General features: G+C 35.9%; 2 protein-coding genes, 1 long non-coding RNA gene and 1 other non-coding gene across 4 annotated transcripts; 2 read left to right on the forward strand and 2 right to left on the reverse strand.

Annotated features, from left to right (window-relative positions):
• Positions 1–2,079: 2,079 nt before the first annotated feature.
• On the reverse strand, positions 2,080–7,351 carry LOC116306592 (FGFR1 oncogene partner 2 homolog). The gene is made up of 4 exons (XM_031716679.2): positions 7,134–7,351; positions 5,690–5,875; positions 4,917–4,982; positions 2,080–4,187 (listed from the first exon to the last, which is right to left on the reverse strand). Exons 1-4 carry the CDS (start codon positions 7,254–7,256, stop codon positions 3,984–3,986), a joined length of 579 nt encoding a protein of 192 aa, XP_031572539.2. The 5' UTR covers positions 7,257–7,351; the 3' UTR covers positions 2,080–3,983.
• Positions 7,352–7,448: 97 nt separating this feature from the next.
• Trnal-cag (transfer RNA leucine (anticodon CAG)) lies at positions 7,449–7,532 on the forward strand. The gene has a single exon. It is a non-coding gene; the product is annotated as a tRNA-Leu (tRNA).
• A 362-nt stretch (positions 7,533–7,894) lies between these two features.
• LOC116306583 (uncharacterized) lies at positions 7,895–17,011 on the forward strand. Its single transcript, XR_004198302.1, has 2 exons — positions 7,895–8,085; positions 16,913–17,011. It is a non-coding gene; the product is annotated as an uncharacterized LOC116306583 (long non-coding RNA).
• LOC116306582 (uncharacterized) lies at positions 8,665–17,039 on the reverse strand. Its single transcript, XM_031716658.2, has 8 exons — positions 16,903–17,039; positions 13,664–14,299; positions 13,476–13,535; positions 12,985–13,118; positions 12,511–12,700; positions 11,702–11,913; positions 10,849–10,923; positions 8,665–10,313 (listed from the first exon to the last, which is right to left on the reverse strand). Exons 1-8 carry the CDS (start codon positions 16,958–16,960, stop codon positions 10,281–10,283), a joined length of 1,398 nt encoding a protein of 465 aa, XP_031572518.2. The 5' UTR covers positions 16,961–17,039; the 3' UTR covers positions 8,665–10,280.
• Between the last annotated feature and the right edge of the window lie 3,836 nt (positions 17,040–20,875).

Consider the following 20,875-nt stretch of genomic DNA (forward strand, 5'->3'; position numbering starts at 1 on the left):
ATTTTGAGGGTTTTTTATTTCTACGACGGCGTCTCTGTTAAAATTTACAGTCGTTTATGTATAAAGCACGTTGCTATAATTGTGGTTACTAAGGAATGCACTCATCTTTCTTAAAGATAGCGTTGGTTGCTGTTTGATGTTGATCTTTCTTTGTCTTATCATTAAACTAATTAACCCAGCAAGCTATACTCATGTTGTTATTTTCCAAGTATAAAACATAAAATGGTCATACCATCAAAATATGAAAAGTAGATTGGTTTAGCAAATTAGAAAATGAAGGTTGTCATGTAAAAAAAAAAAAAGCAAATGAAAATATAAATTTAGGAATAAGTAGCAATGTAACCTTCATTCTTGCAGTTTATAATCTTTTTCCAATACTCAGCCGTAAAAAAAGGAAGATTTTCTGAGCAATCTGCAATGCAAGGTCGTACGAATTTTTTAAAATTTTTATTCAAAAATATTGGATAATTAATTCCTATTTGGAGTTTTATTCTTTGTTTTTTTTTTTTTTTTTTTTTTTTTTTTTTTTGGGAAACAAATAAAATAGATGACTGAAAGATGCTAAGAACTGCTAGGGATCCGGCGATGTAGACTATATCTCTTTCATAATCACTGCTGCCTTTTAAGAGTTATAAAACCAATACTACAAGCACTCGTGCAAGTCAAAACAAGTGTGTGTGTGTGAGATTAGCTACACTTGCTCACTCGTCACTGACCAGCGTATAAACGAAGCATATTACGAAGTGTTTGTAATTAATTCTCTGGCTTTCAGTATGAGATACGGCAATGAAACACAATAAAATATAAATATTTCCCGTTGCTGTTCGTTTTTTGTTCCTCCCTACCCATATTATCTATATTTCTATCTTTCCGTTTCTTTCATTTTTTTTCCTGTTGATGGAAAGTCACGATCAGCTGTGTGGTTAATCGTAGCATATTTAGATTAACAGATGGAATCAGCGGCTTGGTAAATATTCCCTGATATACACTTCGCCTTCGGCAAGCAATTGTTAGATGTAAATGATGCGAGGAAGCGATGACAATCTGTGGTTTTACCACTTGGTGTGTGGATTCAAGTCTGTGGTTAAACGCATGATAATAATATCGTGCATTGTTCTTGGATAAATACACTGGAAGTTGAGCAGTAAACACTGTAGGTCGCATTCAAATAGGGAAACTGGTTATAGAGAGAAACTACTGCTATTGGCTGTCACATGTCGAATAAAGGGGTGAAAATTGGTGAGCAGTAAACATCGTACCCTGGTCCCAGAGGCTCGACGATTTTTCTCGCAGCTCGCTCGCCATTTCACGGCTCAAAATACGTGGCCGGGAGAAAAATCGTCGTGCCTCTGGGACCAGGGTATAAACATCGTAGGTCGCACTAAAATATTGAAAATTTATAGAAAAAAAGAAGAAAAAAAAATCGACAACTATTATTTACTGTCACGGATCGAATGGATAAGAGTTAAAAGTTGGTGGGACTAGGTTTACATAAAACCTTTCCTCTGATCTCGTAACCATGGCAACTGTATGTTAAATGTTTCCAAATCACTTGGATGATTAGTACCGTAAATTTCATTCGCATACCGGTCAGTGGCGTAGGACGTAGCGAGAGGGTGGGGGTACAGGGGCCAGTGAAATCCCAAAAATGTTTGGAAATTAGAACGAAGGCATTTAACCCGTGAAATAAAAAATACTAGTCAACGTGTAATAGTCAAATAGACACAAAAGAAAACAATGGAATTAGGGTCTACTAATGTGTATTAGTCTAATATCTATTGCACGGGTTTAATGACTTCACTCTAATAGCCGAAATATACAACAAAAAGTAAAATACTCGATGATAAATCGGAAAAGAAGGCCACAAGTTCATCAGTTTTACCCTCATGAAATAAAGTTGGTTATTATTATCAAAACAAAAAACTTTAAATGTTTGAATTTCCTTATAAAGATTGAATAAAAATGTTTGTTGCTTTTTCTTAACTTTTTTATTCTCAGTGCTCCCCATCCCCTCCCCTCCTCCAATTCCTGGGACCTCTCTATGCCCCTTATACTGGTATAAATAATAAATTATGCATCAACATAATCATTATTATTTATTTAAAAAATAATAATAATTACAACCATAATGAAAGCAAAATATACAAGAAATACCTAGGTAGATATGGAAAGGTAAGTGATAGTGCTAAACCTAAGAAACCCAACAATGTTTAAACCATTGCTTTTAGAATATTCTGGTGTGAAGGGAATACCAAGAAGTTGTATGTTAAAGGGATGATAGGGAGGCACAAACAGGAATTTTGCTAACTTTGAAATGCATTATACTTGCTCAATTTCTTTTGCGGCATAATACAATGCATTCAACAATTAGTATATGTAATAGGACTCCATGCTGTCCAATAAGAAATAATTGGACGACGAAAATTCCAAGGACTGACAAAATTGGATGAGGCCGTAGGCCAAGTCCAATTTGGCAGTCAGAGGAATTTTTTGAGTCTAATTATTTCTTGATTGGGGAGCATGAAATCCCATTACCTATTAATTACATAGCTGCCTAATTAATCCCATATCGACAAGACCTGTCCAATTAAGAAAATAATTGGACAGTTACCTATATGGGATGAATGAAAAGCTGTACAATTAAAATGATTAACGTATTGAAGTGGGGTTATGAGTTACAACAATAGGTACTAAGGTTTAATAGCAGGGATATAAGAGCATAGTTTTAGTGCGCTTGCACGTATATTTGTCAAACTTCAGGGTTACAGTATATTTATCATTTGCTATTGGCTAGCTATTGATGGGCTGCAAGCATTCCCAAGGGAATTAAGAGACAAAAACATAGCGGCTATTGTGGTGCCATTAACAATGGATGCTAATGAGAAATCTTTCGTTAAATGGTACCAACATGGCCGTGATGACGTTAACATGCAATCAAAGAAATAAGTGTAATGACCCCCTGCCTAATAGCTCCCCTGACCATTCAATCCTGCACAATATGTACACCTATATTCTTAATGTCATTCAAAGCCATTCTCAGTGTCGACACACAACGCTCATTCCCCACTAAAATTGGGAGTGGGTGTTGCGTGACAACACTAAGAACGGCAGCAGGGAAGCCGACTCCTATTATATATATTCTGTACCAATTTAGATCCTTTTACTTTAAATCTACATTATTTTTATTGGATATATTTATTTACATTTCAGCAATGTGTTATTCTTTCTACAAGGATATGACCCCATTGAACTGCACAACTGGTGACCTATTATCATCTTTTATCAAATATATAAAAAAATTTGGAATGATAAGGTTGAGGATGATAATGTAAATTATCAAGATGTGAAGGCTGTGTTATAATGTGCTGAAGCCTTATTACATGTATTTAACATTAAAATTGTCAGTGATTTTTCATTCTGATGAAGGCTACAGTATCACTAGTTATAGCCGAAAAGTCATGTTTTTTATCAAATCTATGATTTGATTTCCGAAATCCTACATTCCATACTGTATTATGGCAAAACGCGAAAGCCTCAAAGATACCAATGTTATATTGTATACTTAAAATTAGGGTTTATTTCCCTTCTGCGAAAATAGTGCGCCATGTTTCAATGGACTATGAATGTGACCTCGAATAAAATTGACACCATGGATAAGCAAATGAATGCAAAAAAACCTATTAAGTGCACAGATTATTAAAAATACACATTATGAACAAGTTCAAATGCCATTGAGGATTGGTTAATATATATTCTCCGCAAATCAGAGCCAGGCTAGATAGTGAGTATACTGTATGGCATTGCGGTTATCAAGACCTTGGCTTTTCTCTTCAGCTGTCTTTGGCAGATACTGTAACCAGCTTCAGGCTTGATAAGTTGATGATATCTTACTCAATGTCTTTCAGTTATTGTGTAAGGGGCCCTCATCTTATGAACTATTGAATCCCCTTCCTCCCTCAACCCCTCCCCCCTAAGGTTACCTGTCACATATTATGTTCCTTTTTGAAATTCTCTAAGTCATGGTCAGACAGACCACTAATCTTCAGTAGTTCTCTAAGCCCCTTGTTTTCCATTTCCAGAGCTGCTAACCTCTCTTCTTCAGCTTGTACAGCAGTGTCATCTATGGATATTGCTTTGGACATTACTGCTGCCATCTCACTAATCTGTTCTGCTTTTGCTTGTAATTCCTAAAATCAGAAATAACCAGAGTCAAAAAATCTTCAATTTTTCTTGTCAAACTTACAACTTTTTGTTGTTCAAACTCAAGACAGAAGTTCATGATAAAAATGCAGAAATGCCAGAATGAATTGGATTTTTTGAGTTGACTCTTTGTGGAGGAAGAAAAACAAGAAAACCTGAAAAAAATCAAAATCCTCAAAGCACAGGAAAGGTCTAACAAACTCTGTGAATTACTGTACATATGACACTGAGCCCAGGAATCAAACCTGAATCACAATAGTGAGAAGTGGCATATTACATGTAGCAACACACCACACATGTAGCAATGCGTAGTCAGGTACTTTGTAGGTTTGGGGAGGGGGAAAGAGGAGGAAGGGGAGGAGAATTTGGGAGGAGGGATTGCCCCAAAACGCTGTTACATGTATGAAGGCTAGAGCTATGCTTCTCATTTAACATTAACTGTGAAATTTCTGAGGCATTGCACACAACAGAGTTTTAAAAAATGATACATAAGATTGAAATGATGTGTTGTTCTCTCCTATGCTACAAGGGTTTTCTCTGCGTTCTCCGGTTTCCTCCCTCCGTAAAAATCAACATGTGAGTTGAGCGTTGTGTGCATAGAATATTGAATTTAGTGGTAGAGTGAGTGAGTGAAAAGTGTCCCCAATTAGTGGGAGAGGGCTAGAACCACTAGACACTTTACTAAAAATGACTTATTTTATTTATTTTAAGCAAACCTTGTAGTTATTTAATGCCATAGAGCAATCTGACTCAATCTCTTTGGTTTTCACTAGATTCAGAACCTGGAAAGAAAGTTTGAACAATCAATCCTTTGCTACAAAAAATAAATGATTCATAATATATATATCACCTTTTTATACATGCATATAACATACGCTCGTACTGGTATGAGTGGGTACCATACTATTTATAATCAAAAGTGCTTAATTGGTTATGAATCAAGAGGTCTTCAGATAACTGCCTGTAAGCTGCTGGTCATGATGACCAGCCAAATTAGTTTGAGCTTAGCAATACCTTGTTTCTGGCTTAACGTTACAGGTCAAAATGATTGGCAAGGCGATGAAAGATTTAACTTAGTAACAAGTTGCAATTCTGGGCAGACATTCTTTAAGTGAGAAGTATGTACATATTTAATGTGGTTTTAAACACTGAGGGTGGTCACTTCCAAGGTTTCTTTAAATCATCAGTTGGTAGTCCTTTTGGCATTGGTTAGAAATGTCATGAAGGATACGTTGGGGAGGAGAGATCAGCTAGGGACTGGCAGTCTGGGGAGGCTAGTTGAGCACCAGTACTAAAGAGTTTTTGGGCACTCACCCCTTTTTTTAGGGTTCTGTATGGTGCTTCAAATCCCCACACTCACATTTTCCACTTCATTCCACCAACACTGTGGAGTGCGGAGAAACAGGGCTGCCATTGAAAGTGGTTTTCTCAGACACTTAAAAGTCTAAGCATTAATTTTGTAGATGTCAATCAAAAGTAAAGTTCTCACCTGGTTTCTATATTTAGCCATTATTAATTCCAAGGCAGACTGATATTCAGCAAGAGAGGTCTGGAGTTCGATGTTTTCCTGCTGTAATTCACGTATCCTTGCATTTTCTTCCTGACTTCCAAGAATGAGTGTGCTTCGAGGCCTGTGATTGGCTACTTCATTTAATTCTGTTACTTCTTCTCTTAACTAGACAATTATGAAGAAGGAAAAACATTACTGCTACATTAAAAATTAACTCATGTTGATTTTTACTGAGAGAGAAAAACCTTGCAGCATAGGAGAGAAAATCAATCAATCAAACTAAACTCGCATATGGGTAGCATGGGTGGCATTCGCTGCTAAAGCGTTGTCTTTCAGCCGCTGTGAGTCCAAAGAGTCGGGTCACTGGTTCGAGTCCTGCGGTCGCCACATGTGAATTGAGTTTGTTTGATGTGTTGTTCTCTCCTATGCTACAAGGGTTTTCTCCGGGTTCTCCGGTTTCCTCCCTACATAAAAATCAACATGTGAGTTTAGCATTAAGCTTTGAGTGCATATTAGGAGGCAGCATGGTTGAGTGGTCATAGCGTTGGTCTCGCAATCCGGCGGCACTGGGTTCGAGTCACGCTGAGGCCACTACCTGAGACTGTATTTGACCTGATCTCTGATTAGTTCAAACTCAGTTTCTTGAGCATGCTTGTAAATAGCCAACTGGTTTGCCTCCTTGCCAGTTGGGATTCTTAAAAACACATGTTTCTTTAACAGTAATGATAAAAAGGTAAATTATACACCGTGAAAAGACAAAAAAACTTACTGATGTTTCAGACGATAGTCCTTTGCTGGACTAGTCACACTAGTTTTTAGTTAGTTATCTCTTCTTATGTTTCCTTGATTATTTCTTCATTTCTTTATTTTGTGTCACCAATTAGTGTATTACTATCATACTAAATTATACTGACACTTTAATAAAGTTCATTATTTTTATTATTACACATTAAATTTGCAGAAGTGCTATAACAACTAGACACTTAAAAATACAGTAAGTCCAGCTTAAATTTTTTTCAAAAATGAGAAAAATCCACAACTTGTCTGGACCTATCGATCTAAACCTAAACCCTGACTCATGCTTTGGAGATCTAGAATAAAATGGGGAAAGCCATTGAGGGAAAAAGGAATTCCTGTGTTTATATGTAGAACGATCGACACATTTTTGGGGATGTATCAGCACTGTTTGTCGACAGACAAAGAAGATATGCTGTAAACCAGTTTTCTTTTGGTCTTATAATATATAAATTCAAAGGGTCAAATTTAAAAGCTACAATTTTGATTGAAAATTATAAGACCTCGTTGCTTTTGATAGCACTTAACCCTTGAGAGAGAATAAATTCCAATAAAGAAGCCAAATATATGAAGAGGGAGCATTATTTTTAATCTTAAACAGTGAAAAAGTTGTTGTGCTGAAGCTTACTTGCTTGAATGCCTCCATTTTCATGTTTAAAGTATTGGCATCTTTAATAAGACTATCAGCAATGGTTTCTTGGTCTCTTAGATTCTTCACCAGCCGCTTAGCATCTAGTAATAACTGTTCCATGTCGTACCTACGTGTTTCGTACTTATTAAGATGAGTCTCTGTTGATATGAATTAAGCGAAGAAAAACTTGTGTTTCAATCCGCCATTTTGCCGTGTCAAAATACTTTACTTCAGGTAGCTGCTGACCAATAGCACCAAGTAATTCAGTACTACTGTATTTATAATAAAAATACTACCTGTTTATTTACAGGTGTCAGGATGGCCGAGCGGTCTAAGGCGCTGCGTTCAGGTCGCAGTCTACATCTGTAGGCGTGGGTTCGAATCCCACTTCTGACATACTTTTTTTAATTTCTCCTTCTTTATTTATTTATTCTTTTATTTTGTAAATTCCTCGACTTCAACTCAAAGTTTTTTAAATTCTAGAGAACTTAATTTTCATGTTAGGTTCAAATTTATTAAAAATATTTTTTAATGTTTTTTTTAAGAAAAGTGGAGAGGGGTACTTCACGACTAATCAAAGATTGCCTTGATCTAGAAAGTTTTTATTTCGATCTAGGAACATCTAATACTTAGCTCATAAAGCCTCATGCCAAAGAACTGCCAAAGGCATTGCTGGTGACTTCAAATATTGGTTTCCCTGTGGTGGTTTTGGCGAGAAAATACGCGAGCGTCATCTATAATTTCTGCAGTCTGCAGTAGCCATTGATGGATCGGGTTGTGGTTTTTTGTGGCGTGATTTCGAGAGTTTTCTCTACTACTTTTGAATGAAAATCGCCGTGAAAAAGCTTTAAGTGAAGTAGGTCTTATCTAAAAGTGTTTATCAGTAGCAAAAGCTTCCGTAAATTTTATTTTCATCAACTTTGTGGGGCTTGTATTCGTGTTCAAGGAGGTAAGTTTAAGGCTTGATTAGCAGTCTTTTTAAAACGGCGAGAACATTTGTTGAATTGATTTTTAAAAACACTCCTCTCTAACGCTATTAATATATATATGGTTAGAGGTCATTTTTAATATTATTTGAATAGGTTCTTATCAGTTTAGTTTGCGTTGCCTCTTGTTTTCATTCGCTCACTCGTTCGCTTCGCTCATGTTCACTCGCACAGATAACATCTCAAAGCTCGAAGTTGTTTCCAGTGGCGGATCTAGGGGGGGGGGGATTGGGGGTTGCAAACCCCCCTATGAGAGCCATCGTGATATTTCATTTATTATCTTTGGTTTTTTTTTTCATGACAAAAAGAACGGCATCGCGAGTTTTATTAAAACAGGGGTGCCGAACACATTTCGCTGGGGTTTTTTTTCTATACGCCGTGTGTAGGACCTTGAAACAACCATGCTCGCCTGCTGCAAATAATTGTCTCCCTAACCCTTTGGTCTGCTATATCTCTCCACCACCTCAATCAATGCTACAACCCCACCCTTGAAAAAATCCTGGATCCGCCCCTGATTTCCTTATTTCCACGAGGCCATGTAATATCGTCTACATATGTGTTTAATATTTCAGGTTAATTTATTCAATCATTTTTGCAGTGCTGCTTGGACTGATAAATATCTATAAAACTATTAGTACTTTTACAAGCATAAAAATCCTTTTCATGCGCTCCTAAAAGCACTGAATTTAGTCTCTGCGGCCATCTTGAATTATGCCGGATGCCGAGGCGGCAAAAATTAGAAAATTCTTATAAATTATTACAGAGGGAGGGGTTCCTCTTTATAAAATAATCGAAAGTCTTAGTGTTTCACATCCGAGTTGTTCCAGCAACTACCAGCAAATTCAATTGCTTTTTAGATGTGCTTCTTATTGAAAAGCAAAAAGTCATATAAAAAGACTCCCTAACAGCTATCTATATATTTTCCAGTAGTTATCCCTTCGGCATCCCATATAAAACGTCTTAATTCAAAATGGCCGCCGTAGCGTAATGGCCACGGTTAAAAGGCGTGTATTGCTGGTGACTCCACGTATGACTTTATCTGATTAAATCCATCTAAAATACAATACTTTTATCTCCTTTTCTACATAACGTTACTAAAATGTCTGAAGTGAATTTGTACAAGTGAGAGAGTTGGTTGAATTTGTGTTGATAAATAATGAGTTATAAAATTAACAAGCAAATCAACCATTTTCGAATTCGTGAGATGCTGCCGTCTTCTTGGATTTTTACATGCAGACTCATTTGCATTAAAATATTCACAATTTCCAACAGTAAAGTAAAGCAGCGCAACTTCAACGATGCAAGAGACTTTGAAATTCCACAACTTCATCACTGGATGAAACACATGAGTATTTTAAACAAAATTGAAGCTAACCCCGAGCAACAGAAAATTCGAAACTAGAGCCATTTGCTAGTATGTCATAGGTTATCTCAATGGAAAGTATTTAGAGCACTTGATTCTGTGATAAAAATCATGCAGATTAATTTATAATTTTGTATATGCCGATGTTCATAGACTTAATAAGTGGTTTTGGAATTCTTTTAAGTATCTCTTACTAATCTAATTTCCCCCCTAATCTTTGAATTCATCTGTGAACAAAAAGGTAAAATGCACAAAAAAATAGTTCCTTTATGAGCAAATCTCAAAACAGACCCTTTTTAGCTTGGCCGTAATTTTACCTATTTGAGACAACGTGTCATTGCCTATTCTTGACGAGCGTTTAAAACATATGAATGTGAAACAAACAAGTTCCTTTTCAAGAGAATGATACTTTTTCAGTTCTGACATGGGAAAATGATGTTCCCCAAATTTAACACTTCGATTGCTTGTGTTGATTAGAAAAAAAAATATTGTTCTTAGATTCTAGATCCATGATGGAAAAGGCTAGCTATCTAAAGAATGAAGAAAAATTTCCCTCATTTGTCTATTGAAAATTTCTTTAAATTCAGTGAGCCTCGTGCTCTGACATGCCTTCTTTCTTTCTTTCATTCTCTTACTTTTGTTATTCCAATTGTTCACAATAGGAAGGACAAGATGTCAAGAATTCTATAGTCTACTTTACTATAATCTTCTAAAATGTTCTAAAAACTAATCTATACTAATAATACGTTTGTTTGATTTGGGCAAGTCTTTCAGATGTTCGTCGTGTTTGATGGATTATACCTTGTCCTCTGCGTCGCCATACATTGCCTATAAGAGAAAAATGGCTTATAAGTACTAGAAAGATGAAATTAATAACCTCAAATATTTGAATTACTATATTTATTTTCTTATTCGTCGTTAATGAATTCATCTGTCTATCTATTTCTTTTTATCCACCCATTCCTTGTTTGCTTGCATGCTTCCTTTATTCCTTTTTTACTTCCTTGCTTCATTCATTGGGCCTTCCTTCCTTACCCCTCCCTTTATTCCCTAATTTTTATACTCTCTTTTTTATTTTATTCTCCCTTTCTCCCTTTCTTATTTATTTATTCTTTTTTTTTTTTTTTTTTTTTTTTTTTTTTGTCTTTTTCCCCCCATGCATGATTGTTTAGTTGTTGTTTTTTTTAAACATCTTTCCTTTCTTTTTATTTCATTCTTTCCTTTCTTAGTATCCTCCTTCATTCATTTATCCATCCCTCCCTCCCCCCCTCCCTCCCTCCCCCCCTCCCTCCCTCCCCCCCTCCCTCCCTCCCTCCCTCCCTCCATCCATCCATCCAGTTAAAGAGAACATTGAAAGACATACCGGGTTTGATGCTCCCATGTTACAACCACGGTCGACCATTTCTTTGGCTGGCTCTGTCTTTTTCTTGTACATTACCTATGGAGAATAACATCAAATAATATTAATATGGAATACAGAAAATATAAAAATTGGAATAGAATGGAAATGTATATTGCGTATGCAGTTGAACCTCTATAAAAAGGGCACCGAAGGGTCAGGAAAAAGTGTCCTTAATATAGCGATCGGGTCTATGAAACATATTGATGTATAATGATTTTACCGGGACATAAATATATGTAATAGAGGTGTCTGTCATAAAGAAATGCCCGTAATATAGAGATGCGCGTAATATAGAGGTGTCTGTAATATAGAGGTGTCCGTAATATAGAGATGCGCGTAATATAGAGGTGTCTGTAATATAGAGGTGTCCGTAATATAGAGATGTCCGTAACATTGAGATGTCCGTAATATAGAGATGTCCGTAATATAGAGGTATCCGTAATATAGAGGTGTCCGTAATATAGAGATGTCCGTAGTATAGAGGTATCCGTAATATAGAGGTGTCCGTAATGTAGAGGTGTCCGTAATATAGAGATGTCCGTAATATAGAGGTGTCCGTAATATAGAGGTGTCCGTAATATAGAGATGTCCGTAGTATAGAGGTGCCCGTGATATAGAGGTGTCCGTAATATAGAGGTGTCCGTAATATATGTGTCCGAAATATAGAAGTATCCGTATATAAGAGATTCCACTGAATGTAATTCCCAAAGAAAATATCAGATAAGCACGCAGAGACATGGTACCCATGCTGATTTAGTTAACACATTGAGTCTAGGAGGCGTCTAGTTATGAAACTAAAAAAATGACAACTCACCAAGAAGACGACAAAGACGATGACGCAAATAAGAATCAATACAAAGATAACGATAAGAGCAATCTGCCATCCTTCCAAACCGTCATCGTCATCTTCCGGGGCTGGAGGTGGAGGTGGAGGACGTGTGGGGACCTCAGAGTTGACGTTTACACTATAAAGATTCAATCCCTTTAAGGTGCCTGTGGAATTGGCTTCCAAAAGAGCGTTGGTTACTAGAAGAAAATAGAGACAATTGATAAATTATTGGTTGGTTTATTATGGCCATTCGAAAAACCCGAAAACGTAGGGAACGAAACCCAACACTGTCCCGAGACAGCGCCTAGTACACAGAAATGACTAGAATCAGGGTTCGTGCTACTATGAAATCGATCTGGTCGGAAAAGATTGAAAATCTGAAAGTCAACCATGTGCAACTCCTTGAAATTTCATTTTTGGGTCCTTGTATACTCCTTGAATAGTCCTTGAATTTTAAGTGGTTACCTCAGCACGAACCCTGTAGAATTCTCCAATAAAAGGCAAGATCAAAACAAACGTACAAAAAAGGGAACCGGAAATACCCTTCCACGTTCAGAGACCCGTTGAAATGCTCATTACAGGGTGTCCATTTTTATTACGAAAATACGATATTTAGCATACTTGCCTTATGCAGACAGTACAGATAATTAAAAACAAATTTTACTTTATAGGTGCATGATGGGTACCGGGTAGTCCCAACTCTTTTCCCTAAATTTGGTGCATAAACCTCATACTTCACGTTTCTAACCTATTCCTAGTAGGTCATTGGGAAGTTGATATATATGTTTACTTACTGATATTATTGTAGGAAGTATTTGGTGGAATGCTGGCGATTTCTTGGTCAACGGTTACAATCATCACTGCTATTATACTTCCATTGATAAACTCCTTCACCCGACACTCTTTTACAGATCCATTCTTGAACTTTGCTGTAATGACTGGACAAATGGCATCTTCACATTCTTTGGCTTTACTTTTGAATCCCTAAATGAAAACGTAATTAACATTACTTTATAATCATTAAAACAAAACATTCATGTCTCATTTTCTTGAGTATGATTTCTTTATCTCTTGGCGACCCTCTAAGAATAACTATTAAAAACGAATGGTAGCTTGCGTAATAATTCCTGGGATCGATTCCAGTGTCTGTGCTACTAGGTGTCCTCTGTGTGCGGGTATAACTTTGTTTGTGAGTCTTAGTTTGCAGATTTAGCAAAGCGGTTCGCATATGAATAAGAACAATGACAAGAATAAAAACATTTGCTTACATCTGAATTATTGTTTTTAAGATCTTGAGTAAAAATGCCAAAAAGTCGTGCGGAAATTGTTGCTTTAGCGTAAGGAAGTTTTGCTTTGGTTGTTGGCATTTCTCCAGTTGGACTTTGTGTAGTGGAATTTGAACCTGCGGATAAAAGCGAATACTAGGTCAAGAACCGTCATAAAATAAAGGCGGTGTTACGACTCAAGGTAATGCTCCTTACAAAAGAAATTGCATAGTTGCTGCAATGGTTGCAAGAGGTAAGGAATCGAGTTAATGACTTAGGCAACAATTTTTAGACATTGGCTAATGTCAGTCAGTACTACTGGTCTTGTCTCGCATTCTTTATTTCATGACAGCAGTACTACTTTTTCTCCGTTGGTAGTTGACGTTATTCATTGTCGTTTAGCTACTCTTATAAATAATCTTTTCAGTTCCTAAATAATCCATACTATTGTTTTGAAATTAAATTCATGAAATAATTTTCTCATTCTCTCATACCTCCAGGGGTCTGGGTACTTCCACTGGAAGATGAAGAGGTTGTAGTTGGCTGAATTGCTCCTAAAGAATAAGAGAGATATATATGAGAATTATTGCCGAAGATAATTAAAATAATGCTTATTAAGTAACCTGAGGATTTAAGTTGATTCCATAATTGTGATTCACCATATGCATGCTTTTAAACCAACCTGCTGAAGTTGCAGCTGTTGTTCCACCGTCTCCTCCAGTTGTAGTAGCTGTGGTGCTACCACCTGAAACCGCTGTGGTAGATGCGGTGCTGCTTCCTGACCCAGCCGTGGTAGAAGTAGTGCTACCGCCTGCTCCTGCCGTGGTAGATGCGGTGCTATCGACTGACCCAGCCGTGTTAGATGCGGTGCTACCGGCAGCTCCTGTCGTAGTAGATGCGGTGGTAGTGCCTGACCCAGCAGTGTTAGATGCGGTGCTACCGCCTGACCCAGTTGTGGTAGAAGTGGTTCCATTACTTGCTCCAGTTGTGGTAGAAGTGGTTCCATTACTTGCTCCAGCTGTGGTAGAAGTGGTTCCATTGCTTGCTCCAGCTGTGGTAGGTGTGGCTCCACCACCCGGGGTAGAAGTAGTAGAAGATGTAGTGGTCGTCGGTGTTCCACTTCCTGCGGTCGTTGTAGTTGCCTGTGCACCTGCAGTAGCTGTAGGTGTCGGAGAAGGGCTTGGTGTGAGAGAGTACGATATAGATGGACTGCATGCTGTGGTGTTTCCTGTCATGTTCGCGGAGCTTCCATTCACGGTGCTATTATCATTACAGATAGGAGCTGATGAATTGGATGTTGTGGTATTGGTGGCTCTCACTGCGGGAAAAAGTATTAAAAAACACTGTTATTTCTTGTAAGGTTTGTAGGGTTTGTTACTCTTCGTTAATTCGTTACCAAATCAATACAAAAGCTTTATCTCAAAAAATTGGATTTTCTTTTGGAAACATTGGAAGGCCTATATTTTGAGCGCCAGAAGTGTCGGTGGACATCCGAGCATACTACTAAGATAATGACTTAAGGTGCGATTACACGGAACAAATTTCTCTTCAACTTGTCTCGCAACAGCGTTGCGACACAAGTTGCAAGAGTGTCTACACGGTGCAACGGATACCCAATCGTTGCCGAAAGTAGGAACGAATTCTACTTTTCGCAACGATTTGCTGTAGGTAACACGCTGAAATACTCAACGCAATTACCCCTTGTAATCGCGCCTTTAAAATACAACTTTTTGATGAAAAGAAGAAGAAAAATCTAAGACGACGAAAATGACGAAGATGGAGGAGAACTAGGAGACTTCGACAAAAATGATGAAGTAGAGCTCGATATATAGCTGATAAACGAATGCAAGAAGACAAAATTGAAAAATAATTTCGGATACTCGATCGACATTAAAATTGAAATTGTATGTATAATATGTCTAATAATGTATTTGGAAATATTAGTTTAGCTTTTGAACCGGACTCTCTCTCTTTTTATTCTGATCCCTTCAATGAATCGTACATAAATAATTTGCACGCCACGAAGTTTTAAATATGGTTGCTATCCTATACCTCATATTTTTACTAAGGCTTTTCTCAAAAATTCATCGAACACGGCTGAATAATAATAATGGGACAAGTAAATTTTGTTGCGTTTCTTGCGATTTTTTCAGCATAAGATTGCAGGTCATGTACCCAAGGAAGATATGAATTTTACAAAAAATTAATCGACAAGAAATTCGTTAGACCGCTAATTGAAAACTCTAAAAAACTTTTTTTAAATTTTGAATAATCAACATTGTATTTCAAGATTTTAGTCATTGTGTTTTTTAAGTTCAGTCATCGTTTTTCAAGATTTTAGTCTTTGCTTTCCAAGATTTTTGTAGAGAAAAATTGAAAAAAAAAAAAAAAAAATGGAGTGAGAAAAGATAGAATTATTACCATTACTGCAACAGAAAAATTGGAAATTAGGCGTTTAGTTTTACATCACCTTGGTAGAATTTTTTTTTTTTCTTACGCGATAAAAATTTATGAATAGAAAACTTTTTTCCGTTTCTTGTTGGGAATAACTTATATTTATAACCTTAAGTACCACACAAAAATTTTATTTCTTGTGTGTGCGTGTGTCTCTCATTTTCTTATTCCTTTTAACTCGTTTTCCGCAAAAACTATACTTTAATTCTAAATCTGTTTTAACAAAGATAGGGAAGTAACACCTTTGAATTAAAGAATTTAATGAATAACACTTTTATCTTTGAACGTATGTAGGTCATTTTTAAGCTGGATTTTTGTTCTGACCTGAATTCATGTTGAATGCAGTTCATAGGCCTGCAATGAATCATGATTCAAAACTTTCGATCTCCTTGGAGATTTTCGTTTCGGCAAAAAATACCGGCTTGGGCGACCACTACGATCAATAATTAACTAGATAAATGCTAAAGTTTTAAATTCTCTGGGGATTTCAGTATTATTTTACTCAAGAAAAAGAGCTTCATTCCAGAGAGAAAATCATGTAAAAACTATGTTTGTGGATTGATAATAATTATCAATATTTTCGCAACGCTCAGTCTTGATTTGACTTTCGAAGAGTTCACAAACTTTAAAATTAAAACCCCTTTTCTTTTTTAACTTTGGTTTTTTTTCTTTATCAACTCAGATTCTCATTCCATGTTTACAGCTATTTTATATTTCTTTCTTCTTGAGATTCCCAAAGGTTTTGAAGCTTTTCGTCTTTCCTTCCCTAGCTGCAGCGGAAATCATTCGATGATGCTTTAAAGTTATTAGCTATTTATGACATTATAGCTTATTATGAATATTTTTTGACTGATAATTTTTTAAGTCTTTCGTTTGTTTAAGTAATTTTTTAACAAAAATAAAAAATATAAAAATTGTGGACTGAAAGTGTGGTGAGTTTTAAAACTGCGAAGAATCAATCGTTAACTCCCTTAACTTTTAAAGACTATAAATAAAAATAAAACTTTTTACCTTCTAATTTGTAAAAATTGATGAACTTTATATCTTCTTTTGTAAATTTTATTTTAAAAAATATTCATGATTTAGTTGTCCTAAGTAAATCGTTTTTGGCTAAGGAAAAACTTGAAAATATGTGGTGCAGTTTTAAATACGCGAAGAATTAATCAAAACTTCGTAACTTAAAAAAACTAAATAAAAGTAAAAATAGATTAATACCGAAACTTCTCTCTTACCTTCTAAATCGTAAATATTAATAAACTTTTTATCTTCTCTTGTAAATTTTGTTTTTAAAAAAATCATTTAGTTTTCTTAAGTAAACCGTCTTTGACTAAGGGAAAACATCCAGTTGAAGAAAAGTTCAACTCGAAAAAATGTTATGCAGTTTTAAATAAGCGAAGAATTAATCAAAGCTTTGTAAATTAAAAAAATAAGAAATAAAAGTAAAAATAAATTAATAAATGTTTTTACCTTCTATCAGCAGAAAACAAAATACCAGTGCGCAGACCGAGATGAAAACTTGACTCATTTTGCCGTTTAAGATGAAACGTCTCCAAGAAAATAAACTTTGTTAAAAGTTGTTTGGGAGTTCTAACGGTTGTACAAACTTGAGAGGCTAATGAATCATATCGTAGTAGTGATGTCTTTAAGGTAAGACTTGAAGGCACTGAACGATAGTTGGAGCCAATCAGCTCTCACTATCCTTTAATTGAAAAGACGTCAACTACCTGGATTCTTTTACGTCAGTTTAGTTATTCATCAAGTTGCGAGAAACATCGTCATTTTTGACTTTGATCAAAGTGACTTCCTAACGTTTTTCTAAAATTTATAACTTAAAAATCTTACAATTTTGAGCAAACCACGAATTTCAGTTAAATCTTTCACGATAGTCTCACTTCGGGCCTCCACCCTTTTCATAAACTTTCAGAAACTTTCATAATTATTAGGTTTTCTATTTTGGCGCGTGTGTATTTGGTCTCCATGGTTGCATTTCTCTGTTAATATGATGGAATGTTCTAGGTTCAGTCCACTAGCTTCATATGGATCTCAACTTTGACGAATTTAGCTCGTTTACGTAGATATAGAAAATTTCCCGTGATACAAGAAAGGTTGCTACTTAAGTGTTTTTATTATGACGCAATAGTTTCTTCGTCTGACGATCCTATTTTCTTCTCCTCCTGTTCTAGATCCCGACAAATCCTAACGTATTCTACGGCAACCTTAATCTATTTTATCTAATTCCACAAAGATTCCTAGATCTCTCGGCCTCCCTTGGGCTTGTAATTGAACCTGTAGATATCACATTCTGTCACAACATTTCTCAAGAAAAATCCCAAAATATATATGTTAGGAGAATTGCATTTATGACAATATCAGCGATTTCCTGATAATATACGCATACTTCCACTTCTAACTTCGGACTTAAAATCAGCTTCATATAAATAAAACCCTCCCATTTCTAGACTAGTATAGCTTCATTTCACCAATATGTACGAAAGCATCTTTATTATTCAGACAATAGATCACAAAGCTGAATTCATATAGCCTGAGACTCTGCTACTGTAATGCACGATGCCAGTTTTGCTCAGAAACGTATGTGCAACAGCCTTGTGGAACACAGGTTTTGAGGGATGATACGTGGTAAAGCTTTCAGACTAACTTAAATTTCCACAAGTTTCAGCTGAACGATCAGAAAGGAACTGTACTTCAATTTTTTAGCGAAATCTTCCTGTCAAGGGTGTTAATATGGTTAGAATATGTTTTTATTTTAAACACAAATGACAGGTGCAGTAGTTAGCCCCAAACTTTTAAGCCTTGAATTTCTCAAGAGTGAATTTGTCTTACTAAAGGTGTGATTCACTGGAGCAATTTTCTCTACAACTTGTCTTGCAACAGCGTTGCGACACACATTGCAAGAGTGTTTACACGCTGCAACAGAGACGCAATCGTTGCCAAAAATAGAAACGAATTCTACTTTTGGCACTTATTGCTGCAACTTGTCTCATTTTGCAACATTTTTTTTCGAAATATGCTGTAGGTTATAACACACTGCATGCAATGCTCCAGGCAATTTGTGTCGAACGCCGTTGCGAGAAACAAGTTGCAGTCGTGCCTTAAATTACCAACTGACTTCAAGCGAGAAAATCAGGTTTGATCTGTTTGTATGTCAATGAAATTTCTGAGATTGGAAATGCAAGGAAATTCGTCTTTTATGTGCAAATTGTCTCCAAAGTATATTTGAGTTAACTTCTTTCTTTTGGCTCATTTGGGAAAACATTTTCTTTGTAAAAGCGAGTTTTATGACTTTATTACTTTATTTTGCTTTCCTTTTAAAGATTAAATTCGTTTCTCAAAAACAATATTTCAGACTAAATATTTGCATATTGGAATCATATTTTCACTGTTGGATTGAACTTTTTGAAATTTGCCTCATGGGGAAAAATGATTTTGTAACTTTATTTCTTTACTTTCCTTATCTTTCAAGAAGATAAAATTCATTTCTCATGGAAAATAACTCAGATGGAACATTCACTGTTGGATTAAAATTTTGGGGGTCGATCGGATCTAAATACAAACATGTCAATCCAAAGTTTAGGAGAATAGGGCGAGGATAATTACGCTAAAAGCTTGGAGTACCTGTTGTGAACCCCAATATCGGTATGTCGCTCGTTATTTCAATCATTTTCGTCTATTAAAAAAGGGAGAGATGCAGTGCCACTACCAGACAGAACAGACAAAAAAAATTTATTTTTCTTTTTTATTGGTTGAAACTAAAGTCATATCATTTTACATAGTTCTACTTAACGAATCTATAAAACATTCAATTAGGCTTTACAAAAGAAAGTCTCTATTCCTCGTTAATAATTTCTAAGCCTAGAAGCCCATTCAATATGAATAACTACTATAATCCACTAAGGCAAGGAGCCGTATCATTTTCAAAGCGCTGTAATTTCCAAGTCTCTCCACTTTACCACTACACAAAAACTTCACTCAATAATAATAATCTTTAAGCTGATCGAATGTAATTCATTATTTATACTGCCTGTTTTAAATAAAAACGATTTTCCCTGTTGACTCATGACTTCGTTAAAGCGGTTAGCTTTCCCTCTCGCACTCAGTATTTGAAACTCTTATTTGCCGTAAAAATATAAAAATAGCCGGTGAATAATGAATAAGGAAATTCACGGCCCTCGTTCCGTGATCAAATTGGAATTTAGGAGTGGATTTTTACTGAGGGAGAACCGGAGAACTCAAAGAAAAACCATTGAAGCATGACGCACATGCAGAGAAGGCTTACTGTGCGCAAGGAGACACTAACCGGGACCACTTAAAAAAAGTTAACCAATCACGATACGAGTGTGAAAACGAAGGAATCAAACTTAAGTCAAATTTGAACCAATCAGGATCAAGCAATAAAGATAGATATCTGAGAAAATAACTTAGTTGTTAAGAATAGTAATGAATTTATGGAATTAACAAGAATGAAAGATTTTGGTACTGATTTTGCTCTCTAAACGTTGTTCAAACGGACATCCCGGTTAGAGTATCCGCATAGTAAGACATGAAGTCGTTTATTCATCGGATATCCACGAGCATCGTTTAACAATGCAGAACTTATAGCACTAAGGTTACAGCTAATAGAAGGGGTTTCCGTATGTGTTAGAAAGGAAAGGAAAAGTTTCATTCCATGTTATGATTGAATAAACTCTGCACTGAAAAACAGTAGTCATTGAAGCACTGACCACCATTTGATGTCAACCAGAAAAAATCCTATTGAAAACTTGCGATTCAGCTGATGAACATTCCGCACGAGACAGGAAATGACAAGTGTAGCGAAAGCCAACAATATTGTAGAATTCCCCGGCTATTCTTTTCCTGTTCTGTTAGAAATTTTCACTGCTCTCATTATATGCAAGGAAACAAAGTCAGTTGTCTACCAATTTGAAAAGTTATCTCGTCTTTTAAGATTCTTATATTGGCCAACAATATAGTAGAATTCCCTGTTCTTTTCCTGTTCTGTTTGAAATTTTCACTGCTCTCATTATATGCAAGGAAACGAAGTCAGTTGTCCACCAATTTGAAAAGTTATCTCGTATTTTAAGATTCTTATATTGGCCAACAATATTGTAGAATTCCCCGGCTATTCTTTTCCTGTTCCGTTAGAAATTTTCACTGCTCTCATTATATGTAAGGAACTCATAGTCAGTTGTCTACCCATTTGAAAAGTTATCTCGTCTTTTAAGATTCTTATATTGGCTTTGCTAAAGCCTATTACCAATAACCTACTAACGCCTCAAGATACTAAGATTTCACACTGAACACTATATGACTCATTCTGTTTTATAGTGTATACCAAAATAGCAGTTTTTGAAGTAACACAATGAACTTTACCAAAAGCTTAAGATGGTTTCATTTGCTAATTTATTTCTCCAAACTTCCTATA

Source organism: Actinia tenebrosa, unplaced genomic scaffold (genome assembly GCF_029948245.1).
Source record: "Actinia tenebrosa isolate PJP-AT-01 unplaced genomic scaffold, QUT_ActTen_1.0 PGA_scaffold10__47_contigs__length_13832649, whole genome shotgun sequence".
Taxonomy (NCBI): domain Eukaryota; kingdom Metazoa; phylum Cnidaria; class Anthozoa; order Actiniaria; family Actiniidae; genus Actinia; species Actinia tenebrosa.